Source organism: Excalfactoria chinensis, chromosome 7 (genome assembly GCF_039878825.1).
Source record: "Excalfactoria chinensis isolate bCotChi1 chromosome 7, bCotChi1.hap2, whole genome shotgun sequence".
In the NCBI taxonomy this organism is placed as follows: domain Eukaryota; kingdom Metazoa; phylum Chordata; class Aves; order Galliformes; family Phasianidae; genus Excalfactoria; species Excalfactoria chinensis.
Window position 1 is genome coordinate 29192949 of NC_092831.1, and position 16173 is coordinate 29209121.

The following is a 16173-nucleotide window of genomic DNA, read 5'->3' on the forward strand; positions in this document are numbered from 1 at the left end:
TTGAAATGCTTAAGTTAGAGTCTTCAGCTACATTATTATCTGCCAGTATTATCATCTCTTTTGTTTTTCTCTTTATAGGATCGGTGTTTATGCTAAAGGTTCAAGTAAATGACATCATCAGTCATCAGTACCTGGCACAAGCAGTAGTGGAAGTGTTCGTTAACTACAGCAAGACAAATTCTACTCTCACTGGAAGCAACGGCGCAGTATTAATAAAAGTTCCCTATAAATTAGGATTAAGCTTAACTATTGTGTCATACAAAGATGGCTACATGTTAACACCTTTGCCTTGGAAGACTGGGAGAATGCCAAGTATGTAAGCCTCTTACTGTCCTATTATTAAACTGCGTCTATTGGTAATTAAAGTACCTTTTCTCAGCTGTCGATGTAGTTACTGTCAAGTGTAAATGACTGCAGTCAGTTGAGGGAGGTGGTGCCTGTCGGTGCTGATGTTAAGGGTGAATGGCCTGTTAGATCTGTCACACATTCTAATTACTGTAAAAGTGAAAAGAGCTCTTGTTAACATAAAGTAGGTTGTACTTCGATATGGAGTGTGCTCAGAAATCATTCACTTAAGCGTAGCAAAGGACTTTTTATGTGTTCTGTATTTTTGATAAAAATCACACTTTCTCTGGTGTTTCCTGTTGTGCCATTGCTTCGAGTGTAGTATAACAGGTGTAGCCTTTTGTTACACCTTCTTTACAGCAGTATTTCTTCCTAAGTAGTCCTTTTCTTAAAGAGGCAAGGAAGAAGTTACTATTTAAGGAACATCAATAACAGGATGCTTCTAATATCCCTAGACCTTTTTATACTATAGTAAACATAGAACAGTAGGACACATATAGCGTGTATCATTCTGTGTAACCAACGTAATTCCTCTTCTGTCCTTGATTTATCTAGTCTTCGTATGCTCCTTTTTCAACTCCTCTATGCTTTCAGAGATCTTGTGAGATGGTTATTTTTTCAGTTGTGTAATATAACAGATGTTATCACTTTCTGCAGTATACTCGTCAGTGACGCTCTCGTTATTCCCACAAAGTCAAGCCAATGTATGGCTGTTTGAAGATAGTCTTCTAATCACTGGAAAACTGTCTGGTAAGTTCTCTGTGTATGTACTACAGGCTAAACTTTTTGTGATCCGTTGAAAAAAGAATTAAGTTCATGCTCATTTAGCAATATGTGCTGATCTTCTGTGGAAATAGAAGCCACTTAAGCAGGAGCTACGTAAGCACTGCTTTTCACAAGAAGAGATAGCTATTACCTATACCAAGGCTAGAGATCTGGTTAATTGTTTAACCATTTGTGACAGATACAAGTCTAGAAATATACAAGCCTTGGAGAGAGTAGTTAAAAAAAGACAGTTGTGCTGAGAGGATTTCTGAGCAGTAATGACAAGAAATGTTTTTTTTGCCATTGCTAAGACAAAATTGTACTCTTTTACAGATGCCAAATCTCAACCAAGCGTCCAGTTTCAGAAATCTTTAATAAAACTTCCAACAGATCAGCACATTACAAATGTTACAGCTTATTTGACGGTGCCAGAGCAATTCTTGAAAGTGGACAGTTTTCTTTATACGACAGGAATTCTTCTAAATAAATCAGGTATGGTAGAGATGTATTATTGATGTTTTTAAAGAGGGATTTTTCAAATGTAATGCTTTTGAGCAGACACTGTTTAATAAAAATACACTTAAATTAAAAGTGCCTGAACCTGCTTCCAATGCTTTAAATTGGGTTTACTCTTGTTCCTATGGAGAAATGCTATGAACACGGCTGGTAAGTAATGTTGCTCTCGGATTTGTTCGGTTTATGTTCATTGTAGCGAGCCAGAGCTCATAACAGTGAATTTGTCCTTATAGATATGTAAAGATAGTTCTTCATGCTGAAGCACAGTTGTAGGGTTCTAATGCACAGTAAGTAACCTTTTAAATGACTTTCAATTGTAGATATGTGAGATACCATGAGGCTGGAGAGCTAGTCAAATAAACACCTTAAGATGCAGTTGTGGACAGTGTGAATTCTGGGAATCAAAAGCAGCCAGTGGGATTGCAGCAGTTAATTCTAACGACAGGCTTGTTTGCTTTTTCACTAGATTTCAGTGGCCTGTTTGTAAGAGCTTTACACTTATCATCAAGGTTTTGTGCAAGGTATAATTTGGATCACTGTTAATTCATGTGAGCTTGTTTGTGACCAAGTAGTCTGTAATGTATACAGAGCACAGTTGTAATGTTTTCTTTTATTCTGTTTCGCTGGAGTAGCACTAAATGATTTCAGTAGGCATTAGATCCTACTGCATATTGGCATAAGTACTTGAGGGTTTGTCATCATATCAGAGATTTATTTTTACATTTATTTCTGGCAGATTGTGCAGTTCCATCTCTTTTGTTCTTTTCTTTCAATTCCCAGGGAGCTCGAAGCCTTGTGACTCCTAACTTGATTACAGTGCACGTGGTGGCTACTAGCTGTTTTCTTTCCATGAACTGTTCTTTAATTTTCATTGAATATCACATGTAATTGATATATTGACTGATGTATTTTACTATTTTAGTTCTCATCTGTGTCGCACCTTGTTAAATTTAAAGCATAAGAGAATAAACAGTGTTTCTCCCCTTAGTTTGTTTTTTTTTTTTTCCAATCTTTCTGGCATGTGTTTTAAATTATTCATATGCTCCTGTAGGAATAAGCTTCCCTTTAGGGTGGGTGGAAGCTAATTGATATCTGATGCACCAGGAGTTTTGTCACAGCCGGCTTTTAAAAGCCTGCGTGGATTTAATATTATTCCAGTACTTCTTAATTCTGTTTCATTATTTTCCAGTAGCCTGTCATATCGTGGACTCTGAAGCATTTGCTAATTAGTGCGAAGGAAAACAAAGGAAACAAAATGACAAGCTGCACTGTAAAAATTTTGTATGTGGTGTTTGCTTTGAATGCCTTGATGTGCTTCAAGCTGAACTATTCAGTTAATTGTCCATGCCAAATTAGAAAATAAATTGGTACAGAAAAGTTTATTTAGAGGGTTTGACTACAAGGAGATTTGTGGCAGTTGTATATTTGCATTAAGTCTTCAGTTGGTTGCAAAGTTGTGTATATTGCAGAATTAAAGAAATTTCATCTAGTGGCTTATTCTTTGGGAATCAAATTGTATGTTGATGAAGGGTTTCTCCATCTCCAACCCATCTTTTGCTTAGTCATTGATTCTACAGCCAGTGATGGATCTTTATGTCAAGAGTATGTTTCTCTTTTTCTGGTCTGATATACCAATGACTGCTTTGGGGTTAGAACACAAAGTTTACAAGTCTGGAAATGTTTGTTTTATTTGACCAAGTTAGCAATGTATTACTGTGTAGCTGAATGCAGATAAGGGTTTAACTTTGTTTGCAAGGATACATTGTTAATTCTAAATATTTATTTTTTTCAACGTGTTCTATGAGTGAAGAATTACAGACACGGTATTTCTCTATAATTCAGGTTTCAAAAGCATTGAATTGACTCCTCTTGCCGCAATATGTGTGAATGTTCTTTTGGCTGGGAAAGAGCTGAAAGTAAACGGCCCTATTCAGATTACGCTTCCTCTTCCTATAAGTACTGTGAAATCTGGAGATGCTGTACCTGCGTGGACATTTGATATGAAATCTGGTAAGCAGGCTAATTTGTTTATCACCATTTTAACACATTTTTACAGTTCTGAGTATGTGCCATTTCATCATCAAGTTGTAATAGTACTGATAAACTGTTGTTAAACAGCCATTGGTTTGGCTAGAGGTTTTGTGTTGGTTTTTGGTTGACTGGTGTGAATTGTTCCGAGTCATTTCTTTGCTTTCTCTAGTAACAACATAAAAACAACATAATTGATTTAAACTAAGAGTGTGCTAATTAAAAATTGGCGTATAGAAAAATTTATGATGTCAAGTTTAAATGTGTCTGCGTACCTAGGAGGCTTTCAGAAAGTAAAGTGGTGAAGCATTTTTCATCTACTTAAGAGTCTTCACCTGTGATGGCAAAATAGTGTGAGGGGGTTTAATTTTTTGTTGCCATAGCCATCTTTGTCATCTCCTGTGCTCATCTGTACCTATGCTGAGCTGTTTTGACTTGGTAAATGAACAAAACTAGGTCAGCAGTGCTGTAAAAACGATGAACTGACAGAAATAGAGCAGATCAGCATAGGGGCAACTTAGAAAGAAACCAGTGTAAGATGCGTATCTGGGTGCTGAGGAGCCTACCCAACATGCCTGAGAAGGTGTGTTTGTCTTGAGTGTAGAATAAGAACACGATGTGCTAACCTAACAACTGCAGCAACGAACGAGTAGTTGATTTTTTGCCTCTGGGGTTGTTTGCTATTAGAGGATCTGTCGAGGTAAATTGTTTGTGATGATCATCATTGAAGTGCAGTACTGAGGTGTAGCCTGGAGCGTGGTGAGGGAAGAATAAGGAGAACGGGAAACAAGGAGAAAGTTTTTTTTCAGGTGTAACATTAAGTAACATTTTTTTGAATTCTTCTTCTTCAGCTGTCCTGTAGAATAGATACTTGCAAGTTTATTTACAGTTCTGTATGTTTGTTCTTATATACCTTTCTTTATTTTACTTTTACTCTGAGCTTTGGAAATTGTGACTCATTTCTAAGGTAACTGAGGAATAGCGAAGTAATAAAAGTGCTGGTGAGTGAGACCGGGTCTCAGCTCTAGCACACATTCAAGAGTATCCATAGGTAGCAGCACGACTCCCCCACAGGGGCTGAGCAGAGAGCTATCACCACATTGTGTTAGGCTGTGTTGTGATAAGTCTCCTGTGCAGCATGGCCCAAAAAAGATGTTGAAGTGTACTTTTATATTCTCAAGTCCTTTGGTAGTTTGTCACATATAATCAGCACTTCCATGTTAGTGCTGATAGAGGTAAGTGAAAAGCCTGTATTGTTGTGTGAACGGATCCACAGGCACCAGAAATGAAAATACAGAAACTGTTATTGTGTCCGCTCATGAAGTGCTCCTTGGGATTGCTCAGTGTACTGGTACTGACATTTCATGAAGTTAAGTTGCTGTTCTTCCAGCTGTTGTAAATGCATAGTCTGTTCACATATGCTGAGTGTGACCTTACTGTTGCTAAGTGCTTTGTTTCAACTGACAGCAGAATCATAGAATCCTTAGAGTTGGAAGGGAACTGTGGTGTCTATCGAGTCCAACTCCCCTACGATGAACAGGAGTACTACAGCTAGATCAGGCTCCACATGCAGTGTGCACTCAGAAATATTCTCATTTTTTTCTTAATGTGTGATTTTTATTCTATGGAGTATATTGTAGGCAAGGTGAAACTATAGTGGTTAGTAGAGATTATACTGCTTCTTATAGATAACTTAATTCAAATAGAGCTTTTGGAGACTTAGAATCTTTTAAGTGTGGTGTTGTGTTAATAATTTATTTCTTTAAAAGCCTGTAAGCAGCTCACCCTCTACAAGGTAAAACTGTAGTTTTGCAGCATAGGGACATCTGTTCTTTAAGCTGAAAACAAATAGAATTTGAGGTTCTGTTGTTGCCTCTGTGTGAGAATTAGGTGTGGAAGACACCTATAGGTGCTGCTGCTTCTGGGTCTGGACAAGAGGTTCTCGAGGTAATTAAGAAACCACATCTTTTACAGTTCTAGGCTGTGGCTGTTTGCTCTCTGCTAGCCACCATAAGTACCAAAAATAAACTTGTACATTTTAGTGCCAAATTATTTGGAGAGGTGAAGGAGCGTTGTGGACACTTGTGGCACAGGAGATCAGATTATGTGACAGGCTTTATGTAAATCGCAGTTTTTATGTAATTTGGTTCTTACTTTTGTGTGTGTGTGTGTTAACATTTTTCTTTCTTGGTATTTGTCATTTGAAAATGTAAGGTTGTTTATAGGAGACAGTTTTTGTTTTTCAGGATTTCCCAGATGGTATGCAATTAATGTATTCAAATAACGTGCTGTTTAATTCCATCTCTTCTACTGCATGCTTTATTAGCTGTAGAAATTGGCATACCATGAAACTCATCCTTTGGATTGTCTACCAGATGGTGTGGAGTCTGTGTCCTAACATGTGACCTTCCTCGGTCTAATTCAGCTGTTAATGTCTTGGAGGAGAGAACAAGAAAGGAACGTTCCTGACAAGCATGTTTATCCTATTGTATCTTATTAGATTATGTTGCTTTCCCACTGAGTGGTGTGAGCTGATGGAAAACTTCCATTCATAGCCTTAAATTACCCGCTCCTTGATTTTTTTTCAGTTTCATACCTGTTTAAGTTCATAAAATGAGGTGGGTTTTCTTTTAGTTGAAGTAACTTGCAGAGTGTATCCATTTAAGATACCTAATAGTCAGAAATGAATGCTGAAAATAATTCAAGTAATGACTGATGATATTTTATTTCAAAGTCTATGTACACAAGGATGTTTGTATTGTAATTGTCAAGTGAAAACTTGCATTTGTAACTCAAAATGGGTATACCCTCATATAGGGTATAGGACAGAAGTTCCGTTTTTCTTATATTTTTGGTAGTGTTTCAGTGATAGTGCTTTATATGGAGAGGAACGTGGCATGGTATTTGCACTATCTTATCTTTTTCAGGTGCTTGGGTAAGCCGTGGCCTAGGAATGGTAAAGGAAGCAAATGGTCAATTAGTGTGGACGTACACTGCTCAACACTTAGGTTACTGGATGGTAGCTCCACTGCCTGGAACGAGAGGTATTGCAACTGTGGTAAAAGGAAGTAGTGAATAACTCAAGTACAAATTTGTCATCGGGCTTAGTTTGATTGTTTTGAATAACAAAAGGAAGGGAAAACAATATGAGTTTTCAACAGTTAGATCACTTCTGCTTGTTTGAGTTCTGATAACACGTGCCTTTCTGCATGTGGTTGTTTCCTACAACTTGCAATGCAGCCTGGATTTCCCTCCAGCAGCATTGAAAGTGATACGTTTATATTATTGCCATCTTCTGGAAGGACCCTGCAAGGAAACTGTAGGTTTGGAGATTTAAACTCAGCAATACTGTGTCCCTTATAGCTCAGGATAGTCTAAAACAGGAAGAAAAGCAAGGAGAGGCTAGGCTTAGGTGTATGGTCTCAGTGGATCCTTTTGTATGTACATGTGTTGCGCACTTGGATTTTGCAGATTCACATTTGGGGATTTTTCCAGGAGAAATGTGATGTCTAACTGTAAGTGTTATAAAAGCACTTTTTGACGGAAGCACTAACCTGTATATAGATTATGTTTCTAACTCCATTTGGATACCCTAGACAAATGTCATTTGGCTGGAGCTGAGTAGATGTCACGGTCTTGCTGTAGTATCTAAGGTGAACTTTGAGAATTCCATTATACTGTGATCGCTGCACATCTTCTCATCTGCTGAAATAGCAAAGTGATAAGGGATAGATAACCGCAGGTACACAATTATGGGACAAGTTCAGTGTGCTGTATTAGCTACAGATCTGCGTATCAAGGACAGTTACTTGATTGTGAAATCTAATTCTTGCCTGCTTTTGTGTTTGAAAATCTAGAATCGATAATTAGTGCAGTTTCCAAGGACATAACGACCTATCACACGGTGTTCCTTACAGCCATATTGGGAGGTACTGTTATCATTATAATTGGATTTTTCGCTGTTCTTCTTTGTTATTGCAGGTAAGCAAAAAGAGGGGCTGTAATGAGCTCAGCATTAATGTAATTTAAGATTGATAGATGTTCACTTGGACTTGTCAGGTTTCTGAACCCTATTGAAAAGTCATTAAGATATTAAGACTTTAAAACATTTGGTTTGCTTTGTACGCCTGACTCCAGTATCTAAAGATTTCTTTAATTTTGGTGCTTATGGACGTTCCTTTTAAAGTTTTTGTCGTTCTATTATACTAGTAACTTACTAAACAACATATGATTTTCAGCTATGGCAATGAGCAGTTGTTGTATTTCCTAGCATGCTCTGCAGTCATTCTTCATTTCTTTTCCTCAGGGACAGATGTGGTCGGACGCAAAAGAAGGAAAAAAATACAACTAAGCTGGATGTCATAAAGAAGGACCAGACAACATCAACAACTCACATAAATCACATCAATGCTGTCAAGGGATCTTTAAAGTTAGAGGATAAGTCGCAGTTATATACACCCAAGATGTCTTCATACAGTCCTCAAAGAAGGGTGTCCACAGACACAGAAGATGGAAAATCACGAGACAATTTTAAAATCTACTCGGAAGATGCTTCTTATCAGTCATCCTATCGGACTGGTCAGTCAATAAATTCACCTCATTCGTTGGAGCCCAGTTCTGGACTCAGACACTTACAGCCACCAAAGCATACTAACAGTGCTACTTCGCAGGCTCCTAGGGAGATTCAAGAGCAAAACAGATACCTTACACTGCAAGAGGAGATATATGGGCTTTCCCATATCCCAGAACATCTAATGCATATTTATAATCAACCTATTGCTATTCTTCAAACGTCAGATCTGTTCCATTCCCCAGAACAATTGCACGCCGCTAAATCAGCAACTCTGCCAAGGAAAGGACAGTTAGTGTATAGCCCCATGATGGAGCCTGTGAATCGAGATGGTTACATACAAACGCTACCTAAAATGCCAGCGCACTCTCATCCGCAGCCTTCTGTCTGCAGAGATGAAAAAAGCACGTTGGATGGCGAACAAGGCTTGCCTTCTCAGACATCAAACTGGGGTCGGTACACTAACAGCTTACTGGAATCCGTCTCTGTCCCTGGAACGTTGAATGAGGCAGTTGTAATGACTCCATTTTCATCTGAGCTTCAAGGCATTTCAGAACAAACGTTATTGGAACTCTCGAAGGGAAAGCCATCTCCACATCCCCGAGCGTGGTTCGTGTCCCTGGATGGAAAGCCAATAGCTCAAGTGAGGCATTCTTTTATAGATATAAAAAAGGGCAGGAAAACAGAGAGTAATGATACCAGTCTGGACTCTGGCGTGGACATGAATGAGCATCACCCTGGTAGGAAACTGGAGCGAGAGAAAACCTTCATAAAAAATATGCCGCATTCAAAGATCCTTTACTTGGAAGATCTGGATCTGAGTAGTAGCGAAAGCGGGACCACTGTGTGTACTCCAGAGGACCAGGCTGTGAGGCACATTCTGGACGGAGGGAATGGGCCAGCCATAGAACAGCGTGACGAAGAGGGTCTAAGAAGAAAAACTGTGTCAGGAAATCAGGAATCCGGTATCCCTTCTCCTAAAAAAAGGGATAGGCCGTCTCTCACAAAGAGAGATAGCAAAAGTAATATCTGGAAGAAAAGAGAGGAGAGGCCGCTTATTCCTATAAATTAAAACACAGTGTGCTTTGTGCTGTTGCTCTCCCTGCTGGTTGTTGACCTCTTGGCTGCTTGTGTAATTCTGCAGTGTAGGGTTTACAAGGAAAATATTGTTTTCTAGTATCAAGAAAAATTAACGTTTTTTAATGTACAGATTGAGTTACGATAACTTCAACTGGGCAATTGATATTCAATATGAATTGATAACGGGAATATGCAAATATAAGTTTTCTGATTCCTAATTTTGCTGGCAGTGTAGAGAGATGGTCCACATTTTAATCAGCCAGTCATTTCTTTTCTTGACGCAACTCTTGAAATGCACAGTGAGAAATGTAGGCACATCTTTCATTTGTTGAATCTTTTATTAATTTTTGTTAGAAGTGTCGCTGTAGTGGCTCAAGCCGTTTCTCAGTCTTGGTCCTACTAAATGTGATTATTTGTACAGTATTTTATATGTGAATTTTTATGGAGATTTGTTGCTACCACTTTGTATAATTCCTCTTCATTTAGTCCTGTGGCACCAGAAGAAGAGCTCTATTGGGTTTATCAGAAGGGTCCTGAAGCGCTGCTGTCCTCTCCATGTCCATTGATGTGAAAGAGGTAACTGTTTTGTATAGCAGCGGCAGCAGGGGGACCTGTGACCATGCTTTGTGGTTACTGGAGTTCTAAGATGATCTAAGATGATCTCTGCTGTCGTAAGATGTCACCCATCTTTTGTAGTCCGCTTTCTTCTGATCTGAGGATGTTGATGACTGGCATCAGCTTGGAAGCATCCATCTCCTTCAGAAAAAGACTGGTTCTGGTCACATTTAAAGCTGCCGTTACTAAGCCTCAGTGGCTTCTTCTAGGCTTTGTTACTAGTTAAAATCTTCTTTTCTGCATACTGTTGAAACAGTTGTGCTCCAAAATGTTGTCTTGAATTCCTGCGGATTTATAAGTTTGACTTTGGCCTGTGATGAAGAAGTATGCAAGTTTAGACGAGTTACGTTGTAGTATGTAATAGTGCCCTTTGATGGGGAAGCTGTTGCTTTTTATTTTATGATTTGGAGTTTTATGTGCCTACATTTTACTAATCCAAGCTACTTTTATTCCAGATTGTGCATCGCAGCGGGGTTAAGCAGGCTTTAAAAAGTGGGGTTTTTTATAAGCATGAGAGCAGATTGCAAAATTTGGTCTGTAATGCAATATAAATACTACTTATGACTCAACTCAGAGTTAAACTTAACCAAAAGTCATGGATGCATGAAATGTAACTAAGATATGTATAGAGGAAAGGAAAGGCCATCAAAATGTTCTTTATTTTTAATGTTCATCTTGTTAAAGTGATAGATTTAACTTTGGCTAACAGAAAAATAATCGTACCCCATGAATGTGCTTTGTACCGTATATATAATGTCTCACTGTGGCTTTGAAGATGCTTCCCCGATTAAGTAAGTTCCAGCATCTTGGCCTTGGCAGTTTGATTACAAATCAACCTAAAAAGATATTGTAAATATGTCCCTTAGTCTGTAGTAGTTTCGGTTCAACACTGAGGCCCAAGCATGAAATGCACGCAGGTAACCTGTGTGATACACTTAGTTGTCTGTCTTATTCTGCCATCCTGCTGCATTTTTGCCGCCGTTTTTGAAGAAGCACACCTTCCTGCCTTCAGGAATTCTTTCTTTTGAGGAACTGGAGGGGGGGGGAGAGTAAAGTATGGTGGTGGTGTTCATTAATGTCTGTCCCACATGTGCACTCAGAGCTGGGAAATACTTTATATGACGGCCTTCTGGGAGTGTTCGCTCAGGAAATGGTTCTGTGAAGTGTGTTTGTTCTGCTGGGGTTGTCAAGTGTCTGACATATTCTAGGAGAATTACCTAATATTCTAGGAGAATACATGACATAATTGGGATGGTTCTAGCAGTCCATTAGTCCAAGTTTTTCTTATGTCTCTAATTGTCTTTCACTGAAAGACTCTGATTTAATTATGCAGTTCATTTGTTTTAGAGATTAAGATGGCTTTCCAAATTAGCATCGCTTTGATGCTTTTTCTTGGTAACTAATTTAACTTCTGTGTATGAAATACAGTACCTATCTTCCTGTCTTCGATCCATAGCCCAAAGTGGTGATGTTTTCATCTTTTCCTTAATTTCCTTTATTACTTACCCATTGTATATTTTGAAGTTTATATTCATATGAACACACAATTCATTTGAAAGTTACTTATGAGGTTCAGCATTGTCCTGCTTAGAGTCGCATCAGTTGCGGTGAGTCCCTTTTTGAAAAGAGATTTTCATATATTCTGTTGAAAACAGTAGTAAATCCCTGACAGTGGATTCATCTAAATCTCGTTTTGTTTACCTACAGTCACTTAAATACACAGCAGATTGTTTATCTTGTTTAAAGCATATTTTAATTTCTAGGTACCGAGACCACCTAATTCCTTAAACTCTGTTTTATCATGGAAAGGTGAAGCAAATGGCTTAATTCACGTGAGATCAGGTGAATGAAGTTTTGCACCTTGGTGTTCCTGTTCTGCACCAGAGTAGGTATCTGGTGGTCAGCAAAGAGAAAGGATTAGAAATTTTGAGAAGATCTGTTTAGTATTTCAGAAAAACAGTTGGCAAAGATGCACTGAGTTTGTTGTGATCCTTTTTTGCTATCCTGGTGATTCACAAGCAAGGAGTGGAGATATTTTCTGAGCCTTCAGTCTAAATGAGCTTTTGGTGGCCTGGATTAAGTTGCTGTTTTGCCCTGGTAGTTCAAAATGGCATCTTGGGAGGCCATGTGTAAGTGCATCAGCTCCTAGGCAGCCAAGGAAGTTGGAGGGCTTAGTATTTTTGTTAATTTCTTGCTGCTGAGTTTCTCGGTGGTAGAAATGAAAATGAATTTCTTTCTGAAAATGTTCTTTAGGTTTTCATTATTGTTAGGGGTGATTTATCTGTGTGTTAAGTACATGTCCTTAGTAGCCCTGATTAGCTGTAGCTGAGGAAGGACATCTCCTATCTGCACCATCTTTGTGAACAGGTGTTTTTACCTCGGTTCTCTCTTGCCTAGTGAGGATGTGAGCATTTGTTATTGTGGAGTATTTCAGTTCTGCTCTAGAGTGCACAAGCAGCAGTAAAGGTGTGATACAGGTTCCAAGGCTGTCTTTAACTGCTGGTTCCACCCATGCTTTGCTTGCTGTGTAGGTCCCCTATGCCAACTTGTCTGATTTTGACTTGCTGGCATTTATCACGTTGTCATATGCTGCTGGTAACACTTAAGTAGAAGTCTTTTTCCCACATGCAGCTAGAGAAATAGATGTATGAAAGAAAACAGGAGATGCCCCTAAGTGCAGTGAGAGGGTATTCTTCCCTGACCCTATCGTAAGCATTATATGTTGGATTTAAAAATCTGCATGCAGCTCTAAAATAATGAAAATCCTTGACATCCATATGCATTCTTTACAGGATCTATTTTGTAAATACAGTCATTGTTTTCCATTCATGTGCTGGAACTTGGTGCACTAGAAACCCATATTACTTCTTAGTGACTGCAATTCTTTATTTTGCTCATTACTTCCAGAGAAGAAGTAATGCTAAGTAGAGTTCTTTTATTTTAATTGCTTTGTGCTGTGTGTATGTAGATGGAGAAGATAAAAAGTTATCATGGTGCTGAGTTTCTTGCGGCTGGGTTTATCTTTTCTAGGTGTTAGCAAGATTCAATGAGGTGGTTGATGGAGTTAGCTGAGGCCTTGCTTCTGCACATGAATCTGTGTGGCTCACATCGATCCTTAGATGCACTGTAATCATTTTCAGGATCTAAAGGGGGGCTGTAAGAAGGGAATAGGTTCTTTTAGCAGGGTCTGTTGTGACAGTACAAGGGGAAATCATTTCAAAATAAAAGAGGGAAGACTGGGTGTAAGCCCGAGGTCAGGCTGGACGGGGCTCTGAGCACCTGATGGAGCTGTAGATATCCCTGTTCATTGCAGGGGAGTTGGACTAGATGATCTTTAGGAGTCCCTGCAAATTCAAATGATCTTATGATAATATAAATGATCAGGTTAAATACTACTTAGCTGTATGTACCTTAATATGTGTATGTTAACCAGAATACAGATGAGGTAATAAAAATTAATTTTCTGGTGATTATAAAAAGCCAGGTACTTCAGAAATTTAAAAAAGGAAATTATACATATACATATACATATACAAATATGACAATTATATTGAATTAGCAAGAAAACATTTTCTAATACTCTCAGAATTAGGAGAACTTGGCTATCTTATAAACCAGAATGCACAGCTGATTTGATAATTAGGGACATTATTTACCACTGCAGAGCTGGAGATGATGCACAGGAGGTAATCCGGAATGTAGGACTGCACTTTTTTTTTAGTTCTCTGCAATTTCTGTGCAGTCATTTGTACCAAAGAGGGTGTGATGATTGGACAGCACTTCAAATTCTTCTTGTAAGCTAAAATAAGAAGCATATGAACAATATTACTGTTGTAATGGGGTACAAATGAAAATGCAGTGAGCTGCAACCATTGTCCACTACTGCACGTGAAACATGGCATACTAGGAATACCCCAAGACCTGAATTAGCCTGCTGAAGTGCCTTTCTCTTTCATCAGAGTTATCAGTGAGACTCCTGACTAAGTGAGAAGCACAGGTATGTGGGGTTTTTTTCTGTTAGCCAAAAGCCCCGATTCAAACTTTGAGTTGTGTAGCTTTTGTAATGTTTTCAGAGGCAGATCTAGTGTTTTTATGTTGGAATACTGACTTCTGCATGTTGATAATGATGACTGTTGTACACCCTGTCTTTTTTGTATTTTATGTTTGAAAAGAAATTAAAGGAGTATATCTTTAGCAATCTGAACAGTAGTATCTTTTACAAGCCGTGTACGTAATCCATTTGACCTTAGTAAGTCAGAATGAAGCATCTTGGAAGTCAGTGGGCTTACGGGTCTGAAACTGGGATTTTTTAACTTCTGGACTGAAATCATTTTGTTTTTAACACACAAGTTGTGATGATCATAAAAAGCCATTGCCAGTTGCTAATTCTTATCGACAGCAGGTGTATTGAGTTAGGTGTGTTGAGCATTTCTTGTGCTATAAAACCTGTTTGTATCTCATTTTGAGGCCTAACCTGCATTGTTTACAGTTCTAACAGAGGATGGGTACATTTCTCTGACAGAACTCATACTAGAAGTGGGTTAAGAGATTTTAATCCAAACTTCATTTTCTTTTAAAAGCAGTATTCAGTGTGTTCTGCTGATTAAAAGGCTAAAAGTGCTTAAGATAGTTTTCCAGCCTGGCAGAAGAAATCTGTTTTGAGTCTTTACTATTGACTTTCAGCCTGATGATTATTTTACAGAATGATGCCACAGAACGGTGTTGAAGTACCAAGACAAGGCAAGCTGATTGTTGTTGTCATCACTTCGCATGTTGGAGCTTAACACTCAGCAGGCACTTCGTTACCTTGGCAATCGTTGTCAGAAACGTTCAAGAACAGATGAGGTGTTCATTTACAATATGGCTCATGTTCAGCATCCAGGTTTTAAGTGTTTTTACCTTTCTGTATTTTAACAGAGGTGACTTTTAATCTCTATTTATTACAGTATCGGTGAATATGTTGTTCCAAATGTAACTAAGACTTGTAAGATGTTAGAGCTTATGCAATATAATAAAAGAGTTACAAGTCGCCGGTGCCATACCTTTAATTTTTGTTCTTTCTGAAATCGTATGTTGTCCAGGGACATGTCTCACTTCACACTTTTTGCTTTGTTAAATAATGGTTAAAAAAAATCTGTATTTGTTCCATGGCCATAATTCCAGTGTTTGGACGATGTTATCCACCTTCAAAGTTTACCGGTTTTAATTCAGTCATATTCTGTTCCATTCCTAGTGAGGAAAGCCTTTTATCTCCCCATCGCATCTCATTCTTGTTTGCTGGTGCAGCTGAGAGTATTACTTGTGTAAATGGTTTTCGTTGAATTGAAATGGAAGACCCAGAGAACAAGAATACTATTTCAGGTTTTGTTCATGCTCATAATCGTTTTCCTCCATTCTTTCATTTGGATACTTTCTGTGACTCCAAGAACATATAAGATATCTGCATATTGGGATGCACAGGCATGCAGAAACATCTGTTCCATCTGTCGATCATCTCAAAATATCAATAAGAACAGAATACTTCTCTGATCTAGGAAAGCTTGAACTGAACTTTGGGGTATGAAGGATTGATTTAATGACATACAGTGCAATATTCCTCGAGCCTTTTTCTCTTTTTACAGAAGCCATTTGTCAATTATTTCATGTTTGTTCAGAAACACTGCAAGACTACAGGCAAGCACACAAAAAGGTTCTCTTATCATAGCGGACATTTGCATGTGCTCTGTAATCTAATGTCATCTTCCAGGAAAGTACTGTAATTGCAAATAATTATGTGGCAAATGAGCTGAAGTTAAACTTGAGCTATAAATTCCCCCACCCTAAAACTTAAACTCTGTGTATTACTTACTTCAATAATAATTTAAGTCTGTGAGTAGATGACCCTGATGAGTTTGTTCTAAAGAAACTGCTACAAAATTGGTTTTCTATTAAAACATAAGGAAAGACGAATGGGAAGAGTTATATCTGGAATTTGGCCAAGCTTGTGGTAAGAAATGAACTATTGTAGGCATTTGGATTTCAATTTTCATTATCGTTATTAGGAACCTAGATATATACTGTATTCTGTGTCAAGGTTTAGTTCTTCTTCTGAGCTTAAGTTATCAGTGAACTATAGCAGACCTTACGGAAACTAACCTGACACTATAAATACGTTCTTGTCCATCTCCTTTTCATTATTGTGCACTGTAAATAGCTGGCTTGTTTTTGTTTGTTTGTTTGTTTTTTCCAGTAACTGTTAAAATCAGTCTAGTTTT

The 16173-nt window shown here is 38.2% G+C and overlaps 1 protein-coding gene across 1 annotated transcript in view; it reads left to right on the forward strand.

Moving 5' to 3' along the window:
• The window catches only part of FAM171B (family with sequence similarity 171 member B), a 34137-nt gene extending 20024 nt beyond the window's left edge, over positions 1-14113 (forward strand). Inside the window, exons 2-8 of the mRNA XM_072342433.1 lie at positions 79-312; positions 1003-1095; positions 1444-1602; positions 3469-3636; positions 6582-6698; positions 7512-7635; positions 7961-14113. Of these exons, the coding sequence (XP_072198534.1) occupies positions 79-312; positions 1003-1095; positions 1444-1602; positions 3469-3636; positions 6582-6698; positions 7512-7635; positions 7961-9296 (2231 nt within the window). The 3' untranslated portion in view covers positions 9297-14113. The remainder of the gene's footprint in view (positions 1-78; positions 313-1002; positions 1096-1443; positions 1603-3468; positions 3637-6581; positions 6699-7511; positions 7636-7960) is intronic.
• Positions 14114-16173: the final 2060 nt, after the last annotated feature.